We start from the raw sequence: 22,233 nt of genomic DNA, 5'->3' as shown, positions 1-22,233 counted from the left end.
CACCTCCTGCGATTTCTTCCCTAGCTTTGTCAAGGGATATGTTAACATGAAAATGTAGGATCCACCATCCTCCATACATTCAAATCAGATAAACTCCTGGACACTGTATCCCCAGCCTTCCTGTCTCAGCTGTAAATAAGGATTGAGCTGGAAATCACGTTAAAACAGATAAAAGGAAGCGTTTCTTTGCACAGTGGACTGTAACTTCTGCAACTTGCTGCTGCGCGAGGCTGTGGAAGCAAAGAGTGTCAGTGGGTTCAGACACGGGTTAAATAAATTATTGCACAACAGGTCAATAAACGGAGCTCGAGGTTAGGGAGGGACGTGCCCTCTAACATCTACCAAGAGTGAGAGGAACTACTACCAAGAGTAGCCGGGCTCGTGGCTCTCCCTAACTAGCACCTTATGTTCCTATAGCTCCTTGCAGTGTATCTCCCCTTGCGCTGTTCACCCCTTTCCAAAAGCTGCCGGTTAAAAAGCCCTGGTTGCTGCTGAGGGTCACTCCATGGCTGGTAAGGAACTTAAAGTTGGGCCCCAGATGAGGAACTGGGCTTGAAAGAAGAGGAAAGCTTCTGGTGCTTGACTAGGCTGGGGAAGGGCTCTCTTGGGTGGTGCCGAGGCCCTTTGCCACATCCCCAGCTCAGGTGGGTGGCAGAGGCCGGCGGGAGCGGCTGCTCGTGGTGTTGGCAGAGTCGGCCAAGTTTGGGAACCCGGGAGAGGGGACAGCAGGGCACAGGGTGTGACAAGCCAGGTGTCCTTCCCTGACCCTCTGCTCCTAGGCTTGCGTCTCACCAAAGATACGAGAAGCCAAAACCAGGCTTGCCTTGAAACTCTACAGCCATGCCTAAAACTGGAGACTCAGGGAGGCTGAGAGGAGGGGGAGCGGAGACACGGCTCTTCCCCTGCACTGGCTCTCAGTGCACGGCCGCAGGCAGCACAGGTGGCACGTGCCCAGGAGAGCGTGGCTGAGGGCACGAAGGCATGAAGCAGCTCAGAGGAAGGGCTGAGGGGTGGGCAGTCAGAGACCTGGGAAAGGGTGAGAACAGAGCAGAAGGTTTTGGCAGGAGGTTTTGGCCAGTGCTGTCCTCTGCACCAGCCAGGAGAGCAGATCTGGGCCTGGGAGCAGGCAGGGACAGTCCCCTCCAGCACTGCCAAGCTTCTCTTCTCCATCTCCACCCGGAGCGAGTTGGTCCTTCATCCCGTCATCCAGCTTGCCGGGCAGCCCATGGAAAGAAACAACGCTGGAGGGACTCAGAAGCCATCTCAGAAATCCTTGTAGAGAAAAGCAGCCCAACAGCCAGCCAACCTGCAGACTCTAAACCCACTGCAACTGGGAGGTCTCCTCCTCTGTTCCTTGCCACGGTGCCTTAGGTGCCTGTTCCTGGGAGCGGCCGTTTGCATCCCACCACGACCAGCGGACCAGAGCCAGGGGCTTCTGCAAGGCCTCTTCAGAGGCTGCTCTTGCCGCAGCCAGGAATGCATCAAGGAACCTGTGGGTAGGGTGAAAATGGGAAACTGCTGGGAGGAGAACAGACTGGGTCCCTAAGTCAGCAGGAGACTGGCCAGAGGCTGGAAGATCTGCTGGATGAGGAAAGACCAAGAGAGCTGGGGCTGCCCAGCCCAGCGAAGAGGAGGCTGGGGGGAGACCCGAGGTCTCCCGGGGGTGAGGGCAGCCAAGCGGTGCTGCCGCTGGCCAGGCTTTGTAAGACGTCTGTGCCCAAGGACAAGGTCACCTTGCCAACTTTCTTCCAGAATGATTTCCAAGCCTACAGCTGAACTTCACGCAGGTGCTGAAGAAACAGAGAGGTTAAGCCAGGCCCCACATCGCAGTGCCTTGGAGCCTGGGAGCACCCTGGCTAAGACGTGACAGGGCACGAGATACTCCTAGGGCTGCTGTGAAACAGCCCAACATCAGGTAAGGAGAGGACACAGTTTGAGGTAAGGACCATGGCAGCCCTTGCTGCCATTTGGCTGTGCTGATGATGAGGATCTTCATCCCTGGCAAGCCCCAGAGGGCCCAGCACATGGGAAGGGCTCTGGGGCACAGACCTTCTCCCAGCCAGGAGCCACCTTGTGCTGCTGGTGGCACCAAGCAGCAGCTTTAAAAGAGTGAACTGGAATTTCCTCAGCTGGAAAAGGTAGTTCCTTTGGGATGAGGAGGAGAAGACGTGCCACACCACCTTGCTGTAGGCTTGCGTGTGTGCTGGCTTCCCGTGGGACATTCCTGTCAGTGCTGGCTGGCTCGCCTCGGCTGTTCAGGACAGGACCACAGAGGCATGCCTCCAGAGGCCCAGACACAATTTTACCCTCTTCTCATCCTTGTTCTCTTCAGAAGCTGAGACCCTGCAAGACGTTTCACTCCTCACTAGCCTCTACAGCCCATTTCACTGCTCGCTGAGGGCAGGAGGAAGACTTCAGTTAACTTCCACAGGCTGATCTTGTGTGCTAGGACGAGAAGCCAGCTTTTAAATAACACCCTCTAAGCAGAATTTCTCATAACCACCTACAGCAGGACAGCCGTGTTCAGAGAGATGTTCTCTTCATATTGAGCCCGTCTCTTCTTTTGTCCCCTCTTCCTGCACGAGCACTTTGCAGCAAGCTGCAGAGCATGGCTGAAGGGGAAAGCTAAGCCTACTTCAGACAAAATAGCACTTAAAGGCCTGATGCTGCTGTAAAGGCCAGAAATAAAAGCCTAACCGAGAGCTGTGATGTGCGAGGCGGCTCTATTCAACAAGTCACTCGGATATCCAGAAGCTGCACACAGATGTAATTTATTTCACTTTTGAGTCCAAAAAGCTCAGATGGCCTCTAAGAGCAGAAAACGCTCCAGGCCCATTTGACTTCTCCCGCTTTCTTTTGTGCTGGAATACCAAATGCAAAAAAGCCCATCCAGTGAAAAGGCTGAATGCAGCAAACTTTCATCCGATGCTCAGAAGAGCGAATCGTCTGTTTGCTGGCCCAGACCAAGGCACCAGCTCCAGGCGCAGCCTGGCCTGCCGGGACCATGACCAGCTATTTTCTCCCAGGTTCCTTTGTGTTTTGGAGCTGCGCAATAGGCGAGCTCGGCTCGACAGTGAACACACCTTTGAGCGGAAAGCGAAGCTGGAAAGATCATAGTGGGGACCCTGCAAACTCCTGGCTGGGACGACTTAAAGCCCAGCTGGTTTTGGTGAGGAAACTGTCTCAAATGGGTCTTATGGGACACAAATGTGATGAGAAGCCGAAGCTCTGCTGTCTCCTGCAAAGGCTGGTGAAGCTGGTAGTGAAGTGAGTGAGAACTGTTGACCTTCAGGCTTTGGGAGCAGTCCTGGCCACCCCAGCGTGGGGCTGGATCGGGTTGTCCTGTCCCTGGATCTCCAGAGGAACGCCGCAGCTTCCTTGACGCTGGTGTCCAGCTTTGCGAACGCGCACACAGCTCTCAGACGGATGTGCCAAGGCCTTCGTGGCCTGTGATTTGAGTTTTCGGCCTCTCGTATGAGAAGGGTTTGTCACCGGTTTGCTCTCCACTCCTACCTCTGCCACATGCGAGTCCCATTCCTCGCCGACCTGTCCTGCCCACGCATTCAAACCTGGCACATGCTCTTTCTGAGCTGGAACAGTTATCTCCTGCAGATGAGTGCAGGCAAGCAAGTGAAAACCCTCTGTGTAGCCTTGCTCTGCTTCTATCTGTAAATCAGTTTTCAGCAGAAACCCCTTTCTTCTCCTTGCTCAAAGCCACCAGAGGTGCTTTGTGGCAAGAAGGATCTCACCCTCCTTCTGCCCCACCAGCAGCCCCGCGAGCTGCGTGTGTTCCCTTCTGAGCCCATGCTGTGTCTGCCGGCAGCACCCGGGGCTGCAGGAACACGCTGCTGCTCTCGAGCCAGCTGCTAGCCAGGTCTGGCAACGCTGCTGCGAAACAATTCTTCACATGGCTTGGAAAAGACAGATTTTCATCTGGGAGTAAGGAAAAGGGATTCCACCGACCGTGGAAAACTCCCAAGGAGGGGTTTCTCGCCGGGCAGCAAGGCTACGGGGCGGCAGACGTGCTGATGGGTGCTGAGTCCTTCCTTTATGGCCGCATCGCCCGCTGCTTCTGACTCCCACCTCGTTTCTCGGAGCTAGCCTTACGACTCTCCACCTGCATGTCAGAAGCAAGCCAATTTTCCGCGATGGATTAAGTGCCTGGTATGACAAATATACTTAAAGTCAGGCAGGGAGACTCCTCTGCAACCTGCAAGGGAGCGTTTAATATTCTAACTGAGTGCCTGCCGGTGTGGGGGCGATGCAGACGATGCTGGCATGGCTGGTGTACACCCCGTGGGTTGGCAAGGACACCCGTGTGGCTCCACGGTCCCTCTGCTCTCTGTCGTGCGCTGCCAGGGGCTGGAGGAGACATCGTGCGGTTATGGCGTTGTGCAGCCATACATAGCCCGTAGTGTCTCAGGAGCAACGCCGCCAGTGTTGTTTTGTTTTAAATGGAATTAATGAAAACATCTAAGCTTCCCTGTGTGTAATACAAACCCTGCTGCAACCACATTTTAAATACCTCTCTGCAGGGTGCCTCTCACTGGACCTCCCCAAAGAACATCTTCTGCAAAGGAAAGGGGTGAGAGAGAAATTCTGGCACTGTTCAAGGCTCCTGACATAACCTTTCCCCTTCCCGTCAGTGCTGGCTTTCCTGCAATGATTGCTGAGGTACTGGAGGACCAGCGGAGCGGTTCCCTGTATCGCAATGCTAAGCTTGGGTGGGCTGGCCGGGCCCCAGGCGTGCGTGTGAGCAGTGTCCGAGCGCGTTGGGCTGGAGCTGTTGCAATGCCTTACCCTCAGATGTCTGGAGGACCAGGGTCTTGCTGTACGGGCTGACTCCTGTTTTGTTGAAGGCTTTGACACGTGCGCTGTACGTGCTGTTGAAGTGAAGCCCGTCCACTGTGCACATGGTCTCCTTGCCCACGTACACCTCCTGCAAAGCAAGCACAATCAGTGCCCAGACCATGGAGTGCCAGGGTGGGAGAACAGCTCCCGGCGGTCCTGACGCACAGGGTTCAGCCATGCTCTGCTATCTGGGGCAGACCTATAAGCACTGGATATCACTAAAGCAGAGCAAAACGGCCCTATGATTTGTTCCTTGACAATACTGTGCCATAAACCCAGTTTCTGTAGGGGAAGGATATGCGACTCATATACGACCAAGTCATAAGGCACCGATCCCAGCCAAGCACCCACTGAATCCTGGAGGAGCTCTGCCAGAGAGAGGAATTTATACAGACTGAGCCCAGGACACAGAAACATCCTTGCAGAAAACTCTTGGGTGGCAGGATCAAAGCATTCCTTGAAAGAAAACAAGGTGATCACACCAAACGCGCTGACTCACCGGCTTCTGCTGCCGTAGCCCCGCTCAGAGGAACGGAGCTGTGCGAGCAGGGACAGCGGCGAACAGGCCTACGGGCTACTGAAACACACGGCTCACAAAACGTTGACTCGTATTTAGCAGATCCCAAGACAAAGCCCTGTTTGCTGCCCTTCATGGAGCAGATGGAGGCTCTGCGCAGGCAGCTTGCCCACGTGGGAAAGCTTCGCTGCCCTGCTCCCACTCTAGAGCCTGCTGCGCTTTGCTGCCCGAGGTCATGGGGTGCTGCTACTTCCAGAGCCAATGCTTGAATCTGGCCCCTTTCCTCACAGGTGGGTGCATGACCCCAGAGTTTATAGTGGTGCCTGCATGCTCCCCTCCACTGCAGAGCAGAGATGATGGCTTCCACCCCTCCTGAGACCCTGACCAGGGCTGGGAGCAGCCCAAGCCACAGGGGACCTGGGAACAGCGACGAGTCAGTGCTCGGGGTGAAGGGGTGCAACGTAGGTGTGCTAATGACCCGAGTGAGATCGGTGATGGGACGCTAAGGTGGCCCTGATCTACCTGGGCTCCAGCACCCACACAGCTCTCCAGCAGCCGGCACCCCATGAGAGAGCACAGCTCCCACTTCACCACCTCAGGCTCACTGCAAGGAGTCCCGTTGTGGTTTGACGCCCAAAGGCAGAGTCCTCTTGCCTCAGGACACCGTCCCAATCTCTCCTGCCTGTTTGTGTGGGAGGTAGCGAACAGGCTGGGCCACGCACTGACCTGCTCTCGGCAGGGACTGGCACCTGTATGACAGTCGGCAGCTCGCTGGGCAAATCGCTGCCTGACACAGTTGGTCAGCTCGCTGCTTTCGGGCAGGGCAATGACTCAGTGATTTGAGAAGCCAGCGACATTCCCCTTTGTGGCACCAGCCGTGTCCCATCGGCTGCAGCAGCTCCCTATAACCCCAGCGGCAGGACCACCACGCACATCCAAGCCCCTTCCCACTGCTGGTGGGAGGAGAAGATTGGCGTGCTGGGGAACGGCCTTCCCCTTGCCAGGGTGGCTGTGCTGAGCCTTGGTCTTCCCACACCCAGCCTCCTGCTCCCTTCTCTCTCCAGATCCCGCATCACCTCTCTTCTGCCTCGACTCTGCTCTGGCTCCTGCCTGCCCAAGTTTCTCATGGATGAATTCAGAAAACGTGATGGGCTGGTCCCTGCGCTTGCTCTCGGTGGATGTGAACACGCCAGGATAATTATCAGCGTGTCGGATCAGAGAAAAATCATATTTTAATTGTGTAATTACAGCAATTTAAAAGCCCTCAGGCCTTTAACACCTCTGCTTGCTGGCAGCTGGCAAACCGTGAGTCTTTCATGGCAATTAGCATGCCTTGCATGAAATATTTAGCAACCTAAGAAGACGGAGCTTCAAATGCGTTCTTTGTGTTTGCAAGTCATATTGGTCACTGGAAAAGTATTTCCACCCCCTCAAATAACACTGCCCCCCAAAAGAGCCCGCAGCTTGTCTGCACTGTCAGCTTCCCTGGGCGTCCCAGAAGCGAGTCTCACGTTTCCAGGGAAGGAGGGGACTTGCAAAAAGTCTGGGGAACTCTTTGGTCACTTCATGGCAGGGCAATAGTGGAATCAGGAGCAACACCTTGCTGCCGAGACTGGCTTTGTGCTCCGAGCACCTACCCTGAACTGGCCGCCGTTGCCGTCATCGAGCTCCAGGATGTAGCCTTCCACCTGCACCGTCGACAAGGGCGGCTGCTTCCAGGACAAGGTGGCACTGTTGTTGTGGGTGCAACACTCTTCCAGCTGCAGGATCGGGGGGGCCGGCACTGGGGAGGAAACTAAACACAAATTAGTGTAACCCTGGCTGCTAGCACCAGAGGAGGAGTGGGGGGATAGCCGCGGCATGCGCGTTTCAGCTGGAGCACCGAGGGTGCATTTACTGCCTTGGAAGCCAGCACGGCACAAGGGATGTAACTGCGATCTCGTGGGGAGGAAGCAGAAAGGACAGTTCTCCAAACAAGCTCCACCAATTCCTCCACCCCGCAGCCTGGTGAAGCTGAGATTTCCCCAGAGCTTCTCTGCTTTCTTCCTGTTTTCTGATGAATTTTGGTGAAATACGGCAGCACAACAATACACCTGGTATAGAACTGCCTGGATTCTTCACAGCAGCCGGTCCCAAACCTGGGACACCCTCCCAGACACACTCTGCAGAGCTGGCTGCAGCCGTGGGCCTGGCCTTATCTACAACCCGGCAGCAAGGGCTGCTCCCTTTTTCCACCACACAAATTCACTGCAACAAAACAAATGATGCCGGAGCAGCGGAGACAAACCTTGGGCCCTGCGGAATAGGGAGCACCTGATCTTTTCGCCATGGTAGAGCCTACCCTGAAAGGGGAGGCGACCGCACGAACTGCAAGACTTGGTGAAGAGATGAGTGTCTCTCAACGATGCTGTTTTAGTGCTAGGGAATGATAGCCCTTGACCTGCCAAAAAAGGCTCAGGGTCCTTCCACGCTGTCCCAGGCAGAGCATCCACTCCGGGGCTTTCCGTGGGTCCCCAGGGCTGCCCCCTCTGCCAGCTCAGCCAGCAAACAGCTCTCACTGCTGAACACCTCCTGGGGAGGCACAAGAGGCACAAGCACATTGCAGAGCGGTCTCCAAACAGGCACCAGACATCCCTGTCCTCAGCCTCTGCACAACACTGGAACTGAAGCTGGGAGGCTGATGGCCTCCCATCAGCCACACAGGGGACAGAGAGGCTGTCAGGGCCTTTTCTGCTCCAACTGCTGTATTTGGGCACCTGCAGATGGGTAATGCAGCCCGCTTCTGCTCTGCAAAGCACGGAGGGGTGACAGCACGACAGGGAAAGGGGATGTCCACGGACACATCCCATCCCCTGGCCAGGGAGAGCCCTCCCAAACCTCCTCTCAACAGAGCTGCTCATCCTCCATCCTCATCCTCACTGCCCGAAGTCTGACAAGAGCCAGTGAAAAAAAGACATGGAGAATCCAGACAAGATGTGGAGGAGCCACGGATGCCCGGGAGAGAAAAGATGGACTTGCTGGCAAAGGTTCACCATTCACCACCTCCCGCTGTGACTCCTCCACCTCCTGGGCCGGATCCTCAGCAGGAAGCACCAGGCTGAGGGCCTGGAGAAAGCGAGTGGAGAAAGCCCTCATGTTACAGCTAATACAGCAGAAGGGACGCTGCTCATGCCCAGCACGTGCTGGCAATGGATGCGGGATGCCCTGTACCTATTGCTCACCTCTGCTCTTTACCGAGACCTCTGGTGTTGCCCTGCCTCCCCCGGTGCTGCGACACGTGTTTGGGATCCAAACCCAACCTTCTGCAAAGTCTACAAAATGTCAACTTATTCCCACAGTGAGGGTGAGACGAGAGGACAGCCCGTGTCAGCTCTGCCCTGCCTCCACAGAGGGCGGGCCGCTAAACTAGCAGCAGATTTGCTCTTATTAATTAAAAATAACCCTCCGGGCTAAATTGAAAGAAGGGAGGGCAGGAACACGCTAACATCTCCACGATTTGTGTGTAAGCAAAATAGTAATCCAGCCCTTGCTGGGTTTGGCTCCTCTTGCTATCAAAAAATGTTACTGACACTTCAAATTAACGGCCTGGCTAACGATGAGCAACGAGCGCTCCCAGCAGCCATGCCCAACGCACCCCTCTCACTGCAGCAAATACCAGCGGGACCATTATTTGAAGACACCCGTTATCATTACAGAGGAAGCGCGTGGTCAACGGCCTTCCTGTGTCTGACCGCTGAGAAAAGCCTCTGCGTGCAAATGGCTCCCGAGTCAGGAAACTGAGCCGTGATGGCAATGAAGAGCCATGTCAGACCCACAGCTGGTGGTCTTTCCTCCAGGCAGCTCGTTTGCACCAGCTGAAGGTACAGGCCCACGTTCAAAGTCCTCCTGAGTTCCCTGTGTCACAGCCCATTTGCATCTTCTGCCAGCTTCCCAGGGCTTGCCAAGTGGCAAATTGCTCACAGGTTGCAGCACCTCGCTGCTTCCCGCAAAGCGATGCAAATGCAGTGGCTCTCCGTGGTACGGCAGAGCGAGTGCAGAGAGAACGGAGAATGAGGAGGAAATTAAAATTGAAATGAAGGTCTAAAACAACAGGGAGGAGAAGGGAGGGAGGAAAGACCCCGAGCTAAGTGGCGCGGCTCTTTGTGGCTTTGTGTTTGGAGGGACAAGGTGGCTGCCCGCAGCAGAAAGCTCGCTAGCTGGCCCATGCCAGATGCTGCTCAGCACTGAGCGAGCGAGCGTGTGTGAGCAGAGGTTTGGGAAGTGCCTTGAGCTGCTCCCAAGACCCTGGTCCCAACCTCCACCAGCTGAGCAGGGACCAGCCTGGCTCTCCTGGCACTGCAGAGCACTTTCTAAAGCACTGCCAGGCAAAACCAAGCTCCCGGCACCTTGATCTGGCACGCAGCTGCCCAGGGATCAGAGACAGGGAGGCAGATGGCTGGCCAACGGGTGCAAAATACACAGGAATGGGCGTAACTCTGGGTCCGGGGTGCCCAACCTTGCTGGGAGAAGACGAGAAACTGTCCTCTGCTGCCCCTTCCCTGTGATGAGTTGCATGGAAGCACTCAGCATGAGCAGAAGCAGGCTTTTGAAAGGCACCAGAAACATTCTTACCTTTCATCTGCACAAAGTCGAGCTGGTGGATGGACTGCAGCAGAGGGGCGTTGTCAAGGTTCAGGTCGAAGTCCGTGGTCATCCGGGGTGTGAGCGTCCCCTTTCCCCACTGGTCCTCGGTTAAGTGCACTCTCCTGATGAGAGCGTCGGAGATCTGGTGGCAAGGAGCAGCCTCAGCTACTGAGGGCCACCTGGGCTGCGTGCTGTGCCTTGTCCCTACCCTGCCCTCCACCTTCTCTGCGCCTCCCAGGCTGCCACGTCTGTCCCCGACTGCCAAAGGATGTCCATCACATCCTTTGTGGTTTCTAGCATCACCCTTTGCTGCGGGCTCAGATTGGCAGAGGCACCCCAGGAGCTTTGGGGACTATTTTAAAGGCAGGGTCTAGTACCAAAGGGACCAGCCCAGGAATGAATGGTGGGATGCAGTTCTCAAGTGCTGTATCTCCGTCTCTCGCTGGAGAACCACGGCACAGCACGTTATGATCACTGCTCCAGAGATACACCACCGTCTGCTGCAACCCTCTGTTCCTCCGGTCAGAGTAAGAAATGTCCCCGGCCTGGTTCTGCTTCTGTCCTGCCATGACTTGGAGGTGATGAGAGGTTGGCCCTTGATTTTATGGCTGGAAAAGGTGGGGACATCATCCCTGGTGTAACTCCCCCAACTCTGCTGCGTTACCCCGGGGCCCTCATCTGTGTGATGCCTTTCCCGCTCCCCTCGTAGCCCAGACATGAGCGGCTCCACACCAACCTGCAGGAAGCCGCTGGGGTCGTTCTCCTTGATGACCTCCAGGCAGTACTCCATCAGGCCCGTGGTCTGGCGCAGCTTGACCGTGCAGTGAGAAATCTGGTCTCGCACCACCTGCAATGGGACAAGGAGAGCAGCGTTGCTCGGAGCTGCGGGGTTTTGGGAGAAGGGGAGCAAACGGGCTTCGGTGCTGCGTGGGCACAGGGACAGGGTCAGGGCAATGCGAAGGGAGACAAAGACTCAATGGAAGAGAAAAAGGCAGAACTGGCCAAGACTCATACACCGAATTCCAGGTCTTTGAAAACCTGGTGAACAACAACAAGCCTTGTTTAGCTCAAAATTATTAACCCACGTAATTATTCAAAGCAGTAGGGCAGTTCCTTGCTCTGTCTTTAATTAAGACAGCTTCCAAATGACAGCTTATGAACTCCATGCAAAGCAAATGCCTACCTCCATAGATACACAGCTGCTGCTGCAGCCTCCGTGGGGCTGCCCTATCCATCCTCGGCGTGGAGCCGGGCTGCGGGGCTGGCTCTGGGGCAGCTGCACCCAGCCACCCCGGGGCGGGGAGCGAGCCTGGTGTTTTGCTATTTCCGAAATGAATGAGCACACCACCTCCCCCAGCTTCAGCTCTGACTAATGATCTGTTTGAGATGCTCATCTGCCCATCAGCTGAGATGGACCATGCTGCAGAATCGCCTCATTTTCTCCACCGGCTACAGCGGGAGCCTGGGGATGAGCTCAGAGGGAGAGGTGTGCCAGTGAGAGGAGATAAATCCTGCACGCCTTGTGGCAGGGCTCCCTACAGCCTGCCAAGCTCTGCCTGGGACTGTCCAGGCTGCACGCTAAAGCACGTCTTCTTGCACCTACGGATGGTTCCCCCAGGGGAACGTGTTTCAGCATCCCAGCAGTGGAGTACAACCAAGCGTGTGGCTTGGCCGGTGCCCGCGGGCTCTGCCGACCTTCCCTGAAACGCAGCGGGGAGGACGGGGTTCAGGCTCCGATACCGCGAGGGTGTATTTGAAGGTTGGCTGGTCCCTCAGAGCAACTGCTGAATTCAGCAACTGCTGAATCCCCGCAGAAGGAGACAGTGCAGGTCTGCACCCGGCCTCAGTGGGATTTCTTCAGCAGGACAGACAGACGGACCTGGCGGTGGATGGGAGATTGGCAGAGCAGCTCAGGAAGAGAGACTGTATGCTTTAGAGGAACATGCCCAGGGCAGATTTTTTTTTTTTCTGGAAGAGCTTTAAAGCTGTGTAAAGTTCTTCACTAGGACTGAACAAAGCTATGCAGCTCTAGAGACCACAGCTATTCAGGATGTTACAGACAGTAGAGATGAGCTTCGCATCAGCATCTGCAGCTGCAGCGTGATGGAAAAGACTGCAATAAGCAGCGATTAACATTTCTGAAAGCACAGTTGTGTCCTCAGCACTGCAGTCAGTGAATCCCAGCGCCTGCGTGCCCACAGCTCCATAGGCACAGCAGCGTTCGAATGAGCACCCCGGGCTGAGGAGCACCTCCTCCCGTGAGCATCCCCACGGTCCGAGGGACAGGGAGGTGAAACGAAGGACATGTCAGCCTCCTGCGGTGAACAAACCTGGGTTTCAAGGGGGGCAATGACTCCTGCAGGGCAATCAATCACATCATGTGTTGCTTAATTATAATTTAATCACCTCTATTTAATCACCTAACAGGAAGAAAAGACTCACCAGTCCCACAACTTGGGACAACATATCTGCTTCTGTGAAATGCTATGAAGCGCTCTCCTAGCCAGCTCCTTTTTTTTTTAGGGAGTTGCTGTTTGCAGAGCCACCCCTGAGATTGCTTTTAGCAATCCCAGCCTGGTGTTTCCAGCCTGGGGCAGAGGGAGGCCAGAGCAAGCCCGGGCGCTGGGGAGGGGGCTGCAGCCAGCGCACCCCGTGTGCAGGGCGGACAAGGCAGCAGGGGGAGCTCCTATATTGCTCCTCTAGACCAAGATGTGGGTATGGAAGCTTGCAGAGATGCTGGATGGCTCTGAGACAGGGCTAGCGAGGAGCAGCGTGATCGGCACACACCGGTTTTGGCCTCGAACACCGTCGTTAGAGGGAAAACTTCATTCAGTGCCAGTTTCTAACACTTGAGTGCACTAGCATGGGTCTGCTGGGATGGAACAGAGGCAGCAGCTAGTCCTGGAGATCTGGACTCCTACGCTGACCTCTTCTGAAAGCGTGGGCAAGCCCGTGCCCTTCCTTTCTCCATGGGGATGGTCAGTCCTTCAGGGTGGGATCCAGAAGGTGCAGCGGGGGTGAGAAGCCTTGCAGCAACCTGCAGCCCCTGCCATCCAACGCAAAGCAGCCCCTTGCATTACATTGATCTCTTCTGCCCAGAGAGAAGGTGTTGGGGGGTTGTTCTGCTCTTGCAAGGGTTGTCGGCCGTACGGATGTAGGGTGTCTCAGCTGCAGACCGTGGTGTTACCACTGAGTGTGAGATGAGCCCAGCCTGCAGGCTCTAACCTTGCTGTTTGAGCATATCCTGACTGCAACTATCAAGCCAGAGCAAGGTTTTGCATTCCCTGCCTGCTGGGCTGCAGATGGGCAAGTGGGGATCACACCCCGAACGCCTGGAAAAGCAGCCTCCTCCTTTCATGCGAGACCCCTCTCCGGGGAAAGGCACATGCCGCCAGGAAGACAGCAAAGATGGGATCGGTCAAACAATCTTATCTTCTTTGCAGCTTAAACCTCCGTCTGGTTTGCCCAGGATAATGAATTTGTGAGTCTCTCCCTGCCCAAGTAGATGCTTTTGAAGTATTACCAGCAGAATTGCCATCTGCTACCGCCAGCCGGACACGAGCCTCCAAGAAACAGCATTTGCTCGGTGAAGCCAGGCACGGTGTCCCAGGACAGCCCTGGACACACGGCTGGCTGCCCGGCACCCGCTTGGCCAAGAGAGGGGGTTACCGGTGAGGCAAGGGGACCTGCCACCGCTGCTCCGGTGTCAGCGTGAGACCTGCGGGGCTTCCTGGCACTGTCTGGGAGGATGGAGCTGGGGCACGGAGATGTCAGCCCCGGCTTTGCCCCTCTACCCTGCCTGCTCCCCAGCAGCAGGGTGAGGTGAGGCCAGCGCCAGGCAGCTCCAGGCTGAGTAATTACCGAGCTTCCTGGCAGATTATCCCTGCTAATAAAGGTCTGTTCTGGAGTGGAAGTGCTTGCTGCAGGCTGCCACTGAGGCTACGTAAATCTTTATGTATGTGGGTGCAAACTGAGGTACAAGAAATTCCATTTAAACATAAGTAAAAGCTTTTTTTTTTCCCCCATAAAGGTTGTCAAAGACCAGAACAGAAAGGCTGTGGAGTTTCCAGCCTTGGAGACATTCAAACCTCGCCTGGAGGCAGCCTGCTCTAGGTGCTCAGAAACTGCACCCAAAGCAGCGGTTGTGGCTCCGTCCCAGCCCACACCTTCGGCCCCAGCGATCCTGCCCTTCCGTAACTCTGTGGTCATCCCCTTTGGGGCTCCAGCACCTATTCATCTGGAGAACTCAAGAAACATGAGAACATGAAGCAGCAGTTTAATTGCAGCATCTACACAGCAGGCAAGCCGACAGCAGAAATCCATGTTTCCCTTCACCACCAACAAACTGTTTTCAAGGCAAGATGAGGGATCTTTGGTTGGGACCTAGTGGGGCTTCATGGCTTTACAGCTTCTGTGCTCCGCACAAGAGAAATGGGACGCAGACAGGAACAGTGAGACTCCATGAGTCGCTGAGACTTCGTGAATCACTTTGATTAGGGAAATGCAAGGTTTTAAAAGCAAGACATAAACATCCCCCACACCTTTGAAGGCACGGTCTAAACCCAATGGGGCCAGTGAAGCCCACAAGTTTACCTTAAGCATCCTGTGGTTCTCCTCATGCATCAGGGATTTCCACTCCCTGGGTACCGCAGCTCCCTGTTACTCCAGTAATGAAGAGTATTTCGATGAAGAGAGCTGAAAGCAAAACTTGGAAGTCCCTCAAGCCTTTGACTCATGCAAGCAAACGAGGCTGTGTTGGGTGGAGGGACAGCCTCAGGAGGCCTCAAAAGGCTTGGAGTATTCACCACATCGCCGGGAAAACCAGGCTGCCCTGAATTCTGCATGGAGGTAGAGTTTACAGACCTCTCCTGAAACTATGCGGGTAACACACCTCACTGAACGGTGGCATCTTCTGGGAAAGGGCTAATGGCTCAGCTGGTGAGGGGACTGGGGTAGCTCCATACATTTTGTTTGTGGTTGTTTTTATCCAATGCCTTTTTTTCCCTTTAGGTGCCAAAGGAGGCAACAGCCAGAACCTGGCTGCTAATTACAGCCTATAAAAAGGACTTTTGCTGTGCACTCACAGCAGTTCACTACTACCTTAAAATAGGAAATTTATTTCAAGAGCTTTTCTTCCCTGTAAGATGACATTAACTATAATTTACATTTTAATACAGCTCCTAGAAGGCAATAACATCTGCACTCATCTCTACTTAAATGTCTTCCTCACCTTCCTCCTCTTTTTAGTACTTGGCTAGATAACTGGTTTTCAAGGCACTCAACCCCGCTTGAACCTTGGCTCCTCAGCGCCCGGGACGAGTCCTGCTGGGGATGTCACGTAGAGGACATGGAGCCTCCTCACCCCAGGCACACGGTGGCCACGGTACGGTGGCCACGGTACGGTCACCTGCACAGCCGTGGGGACGGAGGGTGGTGTTACGGGGAGCAGTGCTGCTGTGCTTTGCCGCAGCGCTGCGAACCCAGACGGAAAAATCCCAGATGGAAAAATCCCCGGGACAGATCCCGATGGTTTGATCGTGCTGAATCCCACAATCGCACGTCCTCTGAGCAGAGCATTTCCAGGTGGATGTTTCCATGGTGACTTGCCTCTTGCTACTGGGAGAGGAGGCTCAGGCTGGAGCTGGGAAAAGCAGAGCTGCTGCGTTAACAACCCTATGTGATGCTGGCGGTGGCACGTCCTGGAGGCTTGCACAAGCCCGGTTTGATCAAAGGCACCAGCAAGCATGGGAAGGTGCGATATGGAGACCTGGTCTCCAGTGCAGAGCCACTGGAGAACATGGCACATGGACAGATGCTACGGAGGACAGACTTGATCCACCTCTTCAAAAAAACAAGGGGAAAGCTTGAGGGACATCAGAAAACCAGAGGCATGCCCTGCAGCCTGATGACAGCTCTGCAGAGCTCCTCAGTGCCCAGCTCTTGGTGCCACTGCCCGTCCCAAGGTGCTCAGACACCATGGCAGGGGGAAAATAGTGCAGAGTATGGAGGGATTTGTAAGGGAAAGCAGCGGTCTGCTACCTGCATCTTTGGGAAATAATGCTCCTCGTGATGAGCTTATCTGACCTGTGTGTCCTGTCTGGTGTTTCCGTAAAGAAATGGTACGGTACAGGAAACCAAACCTGTGCTTCTGTCTTGTTTCTCATCCTTTCGCACCAGTCCTGATCACCAGTGACCTAATCCAATGGGGGACACCAAGTTCCCTTGGGCTTCCTGGAAAATCCTGACTGTAGGAAGGGTCCTATAGTCTGAAGAAGGGTCACGGACCAGCAGTTCATTTCTGGAGATCCAGGGCTATGGACAGGAGCCCTTGGTGAGCGTTTTCTATATAATTAGCTCCTCTGGGAAATGCGACAACCGCTCTTTGCCTGCAAGGGCTCTGCAGCCAAAGCACCGTGGTGAAATCACAGAGCAAAAGCACCCCATGACCTGAAGGCCAGAAGAAGGCCAGAATTGTCCACCACACTGCCGAGAGCTTAAAGGAGGTGCACACAGAGCTCAGTCCATGTGTACTGTGAACTAAGGAGAGATTTCTTCCTGGGACAACACTGCAGGGAAGCCCCCATGTCCCCTGCTCAAACTGGCCTGTGCTGTAGGGCATCTTCCCTTGGGGAAGACCATACTGGTCCTTTGAAAACCAGGGCCAGCAATGAGAAGCAGGTCAGACAAGAAGGTCTGTCCCAGAGGTGGAGCAGGCACTTGGCCCCACTGCTCCTCCAGCTGTTATTTTTTTAAAGCCTGGGTTCTTAATCTGAAACCAAGTGTAGGGGGAGGTTGGGGAAAGGCAGGGAAACATCCCTTCCAAGTTAATTTCCTCCCAAACCTCTCCCCCTCCGGAGCAATTAGTGTTGGCCCACAGGCAAACCTGGATTTGTGCCTGCCTCCATGAAATATGTGTCAAGCCAAAGCAGGTCAGTCCTGAAGCCGAGCCAAGCTCAACTCCAGGCGCCACACGGGAATGGGAACTTGGACTCCCTGGTGAAAGGCACCAGTGGCACCGTGCCAGCTGGCAGGCTCTGTCCCTTCGTGCCTCTCCTCCTCGCTCACACCGTGCCGTGATGGCCAAGCTCCCAGCAGGCAGGAGGGGCAGCTCACGGAGAGATCGGCTGCAGCCAGGGTGCTGCGGCTCCATGCCGGCTGCTGGAGCAACTAGTTTGGATCTGAAAGGGCTGCTGGGTGGCACAGCTAAGTCTCACCGGTCAATCTATCTGCTCATCTCCTCCTCAGCTGACGTGCTCTGGGGACATGGCAGTGGCAAGCGGACACACAGGCCAGGCTAGGATGCTCTGGACTGGTCTCCTACGGGAAGCGGTGAAGCTATCACCGCAAGCCAGCAGCCAGTGTTGTCCTGTCCTAACGTGAACATCAACCAGGACAAGCCCCAAGGCCCTGCCAGCAGGACCCACCATGGGTCTAAATTCAGTGCAAAGAGCGTGCCAGGGCACGTGTAGGAAGAGATGGTGCCGAGCACACAGCGTGCTGCTGCGGACGGGGCAGGCGGAGGTGGGGAGGCGGCCCCTCTGCTGCACAGCCTCACACCCTGCACACCGTCCTTCCTGACACCCTGGAAGGATTCCTGCTCCCTTTGCAACCCCTCCAGAGCTCCAGAGACTCGGGGAGAAAGCTGGGGGCTTTGTTATCTGCCCCAGCCAGCCCCAGCCTTGGGCAGCAGGGGGGATGTCCCGTCGGGAGGCAGCTGCTCCAGGCACAATCCTGCTCCCCTTTCATGGCTCCTCACATTCCCCTGACCCTTTGAGCGAGGCCAGCCCAGCCCACGCCCAGCTGGAGCTGCAGGTGCTGCCTTTCATAGAATCATAGAATCATTTAGGCTGGAAAAGACCTTTAAGATCATCGAGTCCAACCATTAACCCAGCATTGCCAAGCCTACCACTAAACCATGTCCCTAAGCACCACATCTACACGGCTTTTAAATACCTCCAGGGATGGTGACTCAATCCCTCCCTGGGCAGCCTGTTCCAGTGCTTGACAACCCTTTCAGTGAAGAAATTTTTCCTAATATCCAGTCTAATCCTCCCCTGGCGCAACTTGAAGCCGTTTCCTCTCGTCCTAAGGGCCGCTTCCTTTGTCCAGGGGGTTCCTTGGAGGGGGCAAAGGGGAAACTGCCCCACGCGGCGATGACCTGGGCAGCCTCTTCCCCTGGGTGACAGAGCACATGGGGACAGTAGCGGTGCCAGGGAGGGGAGCGCAGGGGACCAGGCTGCAGGGTTGGTGGTGAACGCTCGTCTCGGTGGCCTGGTGAGGCTGGAGGACCCTGTGCGTGCACGAGGACAGCAGGGAGGTACCCAACAGGACTGAGACTCTCCTAAACCCCCTGTCCTGTCTGCAGCTTGTGAAAACAGGCAAGACCCTCTCTGTCCCCGTCCCCAAGCCAGAGGGGAAGGATGGGCGTTCACCTGGGCTGCGTGCCAAGGCTGTGTGTCCCAGCCTGACGATGCTGAAGCCCCGGGAGGCAAATCTCAGTGTGCAAGACCCTAGCTGGCCCTCGGGTGGGTCAGCGCTGCATGACTCTCCCCATACAAGGCTAAGGCCAAGGCAGCACAGCTGTATTTATTACCTACCTCCCCACCTCCGCAAGAATTGAAAGGGAAAATCAAATAATTTCAGGCTAAAAATCTAACCAACACTCCATGGGCTGCAGAGCAGAGGGAAGCAGCTTCTGGATTTTGGAAGCTGCTGTGATGCTACGGGTAACTGGATGCGGGTTCGTGTGCAACGTCTGCTGGAGCATGAAGTGCCACGGAGCCCTTCCTGCCCACGCAGCTCCCTTCCCACGGCGTGTGGGGAGCTGCAAGAGCTCGGTCCTTCAGGGAGGGAGGCTCGAGGGCTGATTTTAACAGAGTCCAGTCTGAAACCCCAGGGCTGTTTCTTCTTTTAAGGGCCAGGCCTGCCTAATGACAAAGCCCGGCTGGTAACAAGGGTGGATGGGGACAGGATGTACGTGTGCACGTGTTGGGGGGACAGGCAATATGGTAAGAACAAGCAGGGGGATGCAGTTCCCCTTCCTCCGGCCAAAAACTGAAAGGCCTCCGCGGGTTGTGCTGAGCAGGGAAATTGCTTTGTGCTGCCCGGCTTTGTGAGAGTTTAATTAGCCATGGCCTGAAGGGGAAGAGGGAAAGAGAGCCCACCAGGCAGTGGGGTCCTCTCTGCGCCTGGAAGACAGGCTGGAGACGTGGCATGCCTGTTTGCGGTTGCGCTTTATTGTCAGACACCGAGCACTGATGCTGGGCTTGGTCCCACAAAGCTGCTATTGTCCATCTCCCGGCGGCAACGCTCACAAGCCCTCGTGTTGCGGTGCTCATCGTTTGCAGGCAGACTGGTGGCTTCCTCCCTCATTTTAGGCAGGTCCAGGAATCCCTTTGGGAGCCTCCTGGATGGCCCAAAGCAAGACCAGGGGGGATGCAAGTGGAGCCAGAGAAGAGATACAGACGTTTCTAGCCCAAACACTGAAATGCCCGTGGAAGAGGGACCCTGGAAGCATGAAGTGATGTTGGTGTGAAATGCCTCAGCTGGCTCGTATCAGTGATGGACAGTGTGCAGCTATCTTGTCCAACAGACATGGGGCACTGCTACACCCGCTCCACTGGTCCCCGGTGAGATTTGGCCCTTTGCTTCCCTTCTCAGTCCCAAACCAGCTGAAAAGACGTGGTGTAGTGACTGCAGGAATGACACAAGCCAGGAGCCCGTTTTCACAGCTACCTCAATGCTCACGTCTAGAGCTGCGTCTCAGCTCCCCCAATGCCAACAATTCACCTCTCAGTGCAACCATCACCCTGAGACCATGAGGTGCTCACCAAGCACAGTAAACAGCAATTCCTGCTCCTGCATGACGACGAAACTGGCATCTCATGACATCAAGTGCCCCAGGACTTCAGCTGAAGCCAGCAGAAGTTACAGGCACCCAGCATCCTGCAGGATCATGCTCGTAGCTCAGAAGCAACACGGGGCATGAACAAGGTCCTTTTCCAGTCTGTGGATGCTGTACGCATGGCTCTGCTGACCTAATGACTACTATTTGGCCCAGTAATGGGGTAATTCAGTGGGAACCAGCACCTGGAGGAAGCAGCACTTTGCTCAGAGCCCGTCACGCTGGCAGCAGGCTGGGTACCTGCAGCAAAATGGAATTCAGCTAGTGTGGCTTTCCAGTGACCTCCCCACTCCTCCTGCGGTGCTTCACCCCAACAAACAGCATCACAGTCCTCGTCCCCATCTGGTGCCAACCCTGCAGAAAGCTCTCTGGCCACCCCGGCCGGTGGATAAGGGCTCACCTTCAGCTTGTGCTCATGCTCCTTGTTGACCCGGGACAGCAGCTGGGCTTTCCTTCTGTTGAGGGCGTCGATGAGGGCGTCACACTGGGCCACCAGGCAGGCCTCGAACTCCACGCTGTTCTCCTGCGGGTCAGAGCAGAGCATCACAGCCCAGGGCACGTCTCCATTGCAATTGGGAAACCTGATTTTTTTTTCTGATACCACACGGGCCATTTTTATATGTGCAGCTGCACCGCTGCAACACACAAATCCATATCACTAGCACGTGGGGTGCTTATACCTTTGGCTCATGGCAAATGTGGTGGTGGCAGGTGAGGAACAGGTTTGGTCCGTCCTGCCACATCCTTGGATCTGCCTATGGCAGAGATGGGAAGGGCTGGGGTCTCTGCCGCTCACTCCATGACACAGGCAGCTTTGGGAGCAGCGGTTTTTGGGAGGGCTGCAGGGGATAATATGAAAAGGCAGGTGCTGATTGTGGGCCCCTTTGGGAGCACCCACCAAACCAAGGCGGGGAGATGGGGCAGAGGATTGCAGAGAGCAGCTCATCCCCGTGGGAAGGGGCTGTTCCTCAGCCGGGAGACACAGTACCTGGATTTGCTGCACCATGTTGCGGAGCTGGACCAGGAACTCTTTTGCTTCCTTGGCTCTGTCTGACAACCCGTTCAGGGCCTGGGAAAGCTGGCTCTGCATGGGGAAGAAAGAACAGGGTCATTTTCATGTCCTGGACTCATCCTTGTGCTGGAGGAGCTGATGCCTGTGTGATTTGGGCTGGGGATGGACTGCAGCCCAGCACTGCCTTCCCGGGGTGTGCAGCCTTCAGCAACCCACCGAGGTGTTCTGCCCCTGCTGCCCTGAGCGTAAGGAGAGGAAACAGAGGGTTAGCCATCATCACGGATGCCCTGGGTTTGGGAAGCAGATATTCAGCATCTACCTCCTCCACAGCCTTCCCCGGGTGATCAGAGACAAGCCACATCCTGGATCTGTGCTCTCCAGGGAGCCAGACGCCAAAAATCCTGTAGGATCTGACCCATGTCTGCTGAGGCTGATCGGCAAAAGGGCATAGCTCAGGCCACCTGAATCAGACTGAAAATCTCCCAATCCCTCCTGAAAGCTAAGGTAAAGCAGGGTCCTCCACCACCACGCAAAACACTGACTGCCCCTTCCTCCTCCGGTGCCAGGGGTGGGAGCACACACGCACAGCCTGCTCCGGCCCGTGCTGAGCTGCGTAACACGGCGATAATAACGATCGTGTCTTGTGCTTTTTCATTTTCCTGGCACTTTCCAAACATTAACTCTGGAACCTTCTCCTTTTGCCGTGATTTCAGTGAGAGTTATTCTCTCAAGAGCTGGGCAAATCACCCGCAACAATTCACCTCCAGGAGAGATTTTGCCTCTTTCGTGGGCTGCAAAATGCCTGCAAACACCACGCAGGTTTTGAGGTGTGAATTTTCTTTGTGGCAGACACGGAAGGGGGCCCGGAAGATGGCTGATGTCCCCAAATCTCCAAAAACCTAATGTGACCGTCCCCTCCTGTGGTCAGGACGCTGGCACCGAGCTGTCACCTGCCCCGGTGTGCCGTGCTCCCCTGGACGCCGGCACGGGGAGAGGGAGGAGGTGAGACGGGAGAGGGGAGCAGGGGGAGTGACGGTGCAGGAGGGATGCGAGGTCACCAGAGCGCAGTGCCTGCTGAGATGGCGCCGGGCTGAAATCGAGAAAAAAAGAATTGCTATCGAAGAGACGAGGTAACAAACGAATGGCAACCATTTAACGGCCCAGAAAATGACCTTCCTGCTACTTCCCCAGGAGATGTTAATATAACCCTAGTGATCTCCGCATTTCCTTTGTAATTTATCGTGCCCGAGTCATTACGATGTGGAGCTAATCAGTGAATGCATCTCTAATAAAAATGGGATTGCTAAATCAGCTCAGCAGGGCCTC

The 22,233-nt window shown here is 55.4% G+C and overlaps 1 protein-coding gene across 6 annotated transcripts in view; it reads right to left on the bottom strand.

Moving 5' to 3' along the window:
• The window catches only part of TRIM9 (tripartite motif containing 9), a 69,939-nt gene that overhangs the window by 9,583 nt on the left and 38,123 nt on the right, over positions 1-22,233 (bottom strand). For 4 of the 6 annotated variants that reach the window (XM_072865642.1, XM_072865644.1, XM_072865639.1 and 1 more), the window contains exons 2-7: positions 20,884-20,979; positions 20,296-20,418; positions 10,728-10,838; positions 9,980-10,133; positions 7,006-7,163; positions 4,801-4,939 (exon numbers count right to left, since the gene is read on the bottom strand). In XM_072865642.1, coding sequence (XP_072721743.1) covers positions 4,801-4,939; positions 7,006-7,163; positions 9,980-10,133; positions 10,728-10,838; positions 20,296-20,418; positions 20,884-20,979 — 781 coding nt within the window. The remainder of the gene's footprint in view (positions 1-4,800; positions 4,940-7,005; positions 7,164-9,979; positions 10,134-10,727; positions 10,839-20,295; positions 20,419-20,883; positions 20,980-22,233) is intronic. The other 2 variants (XM_072865643.1, XM_072865640.1) reach the window with 1 other exon arrangement.

This window comes from Ciconia boyciana, chromosome 6 (assembly GCF_034638445.1).
Source record: "Ciconia boyciana chromosome 6, ASM3463844v1, whole genome shotgun sequence".
NCBI lineage: Eukaryota > Metazoa > Chordata > Aves > Ciconiiformes > Ciconiidae > Ciconia > Ciconia boyciana.
Note: the sequence above shows the minus strand (reverse complement) of the source record. Positions and strands in the feature narration are given on the sequence as shown.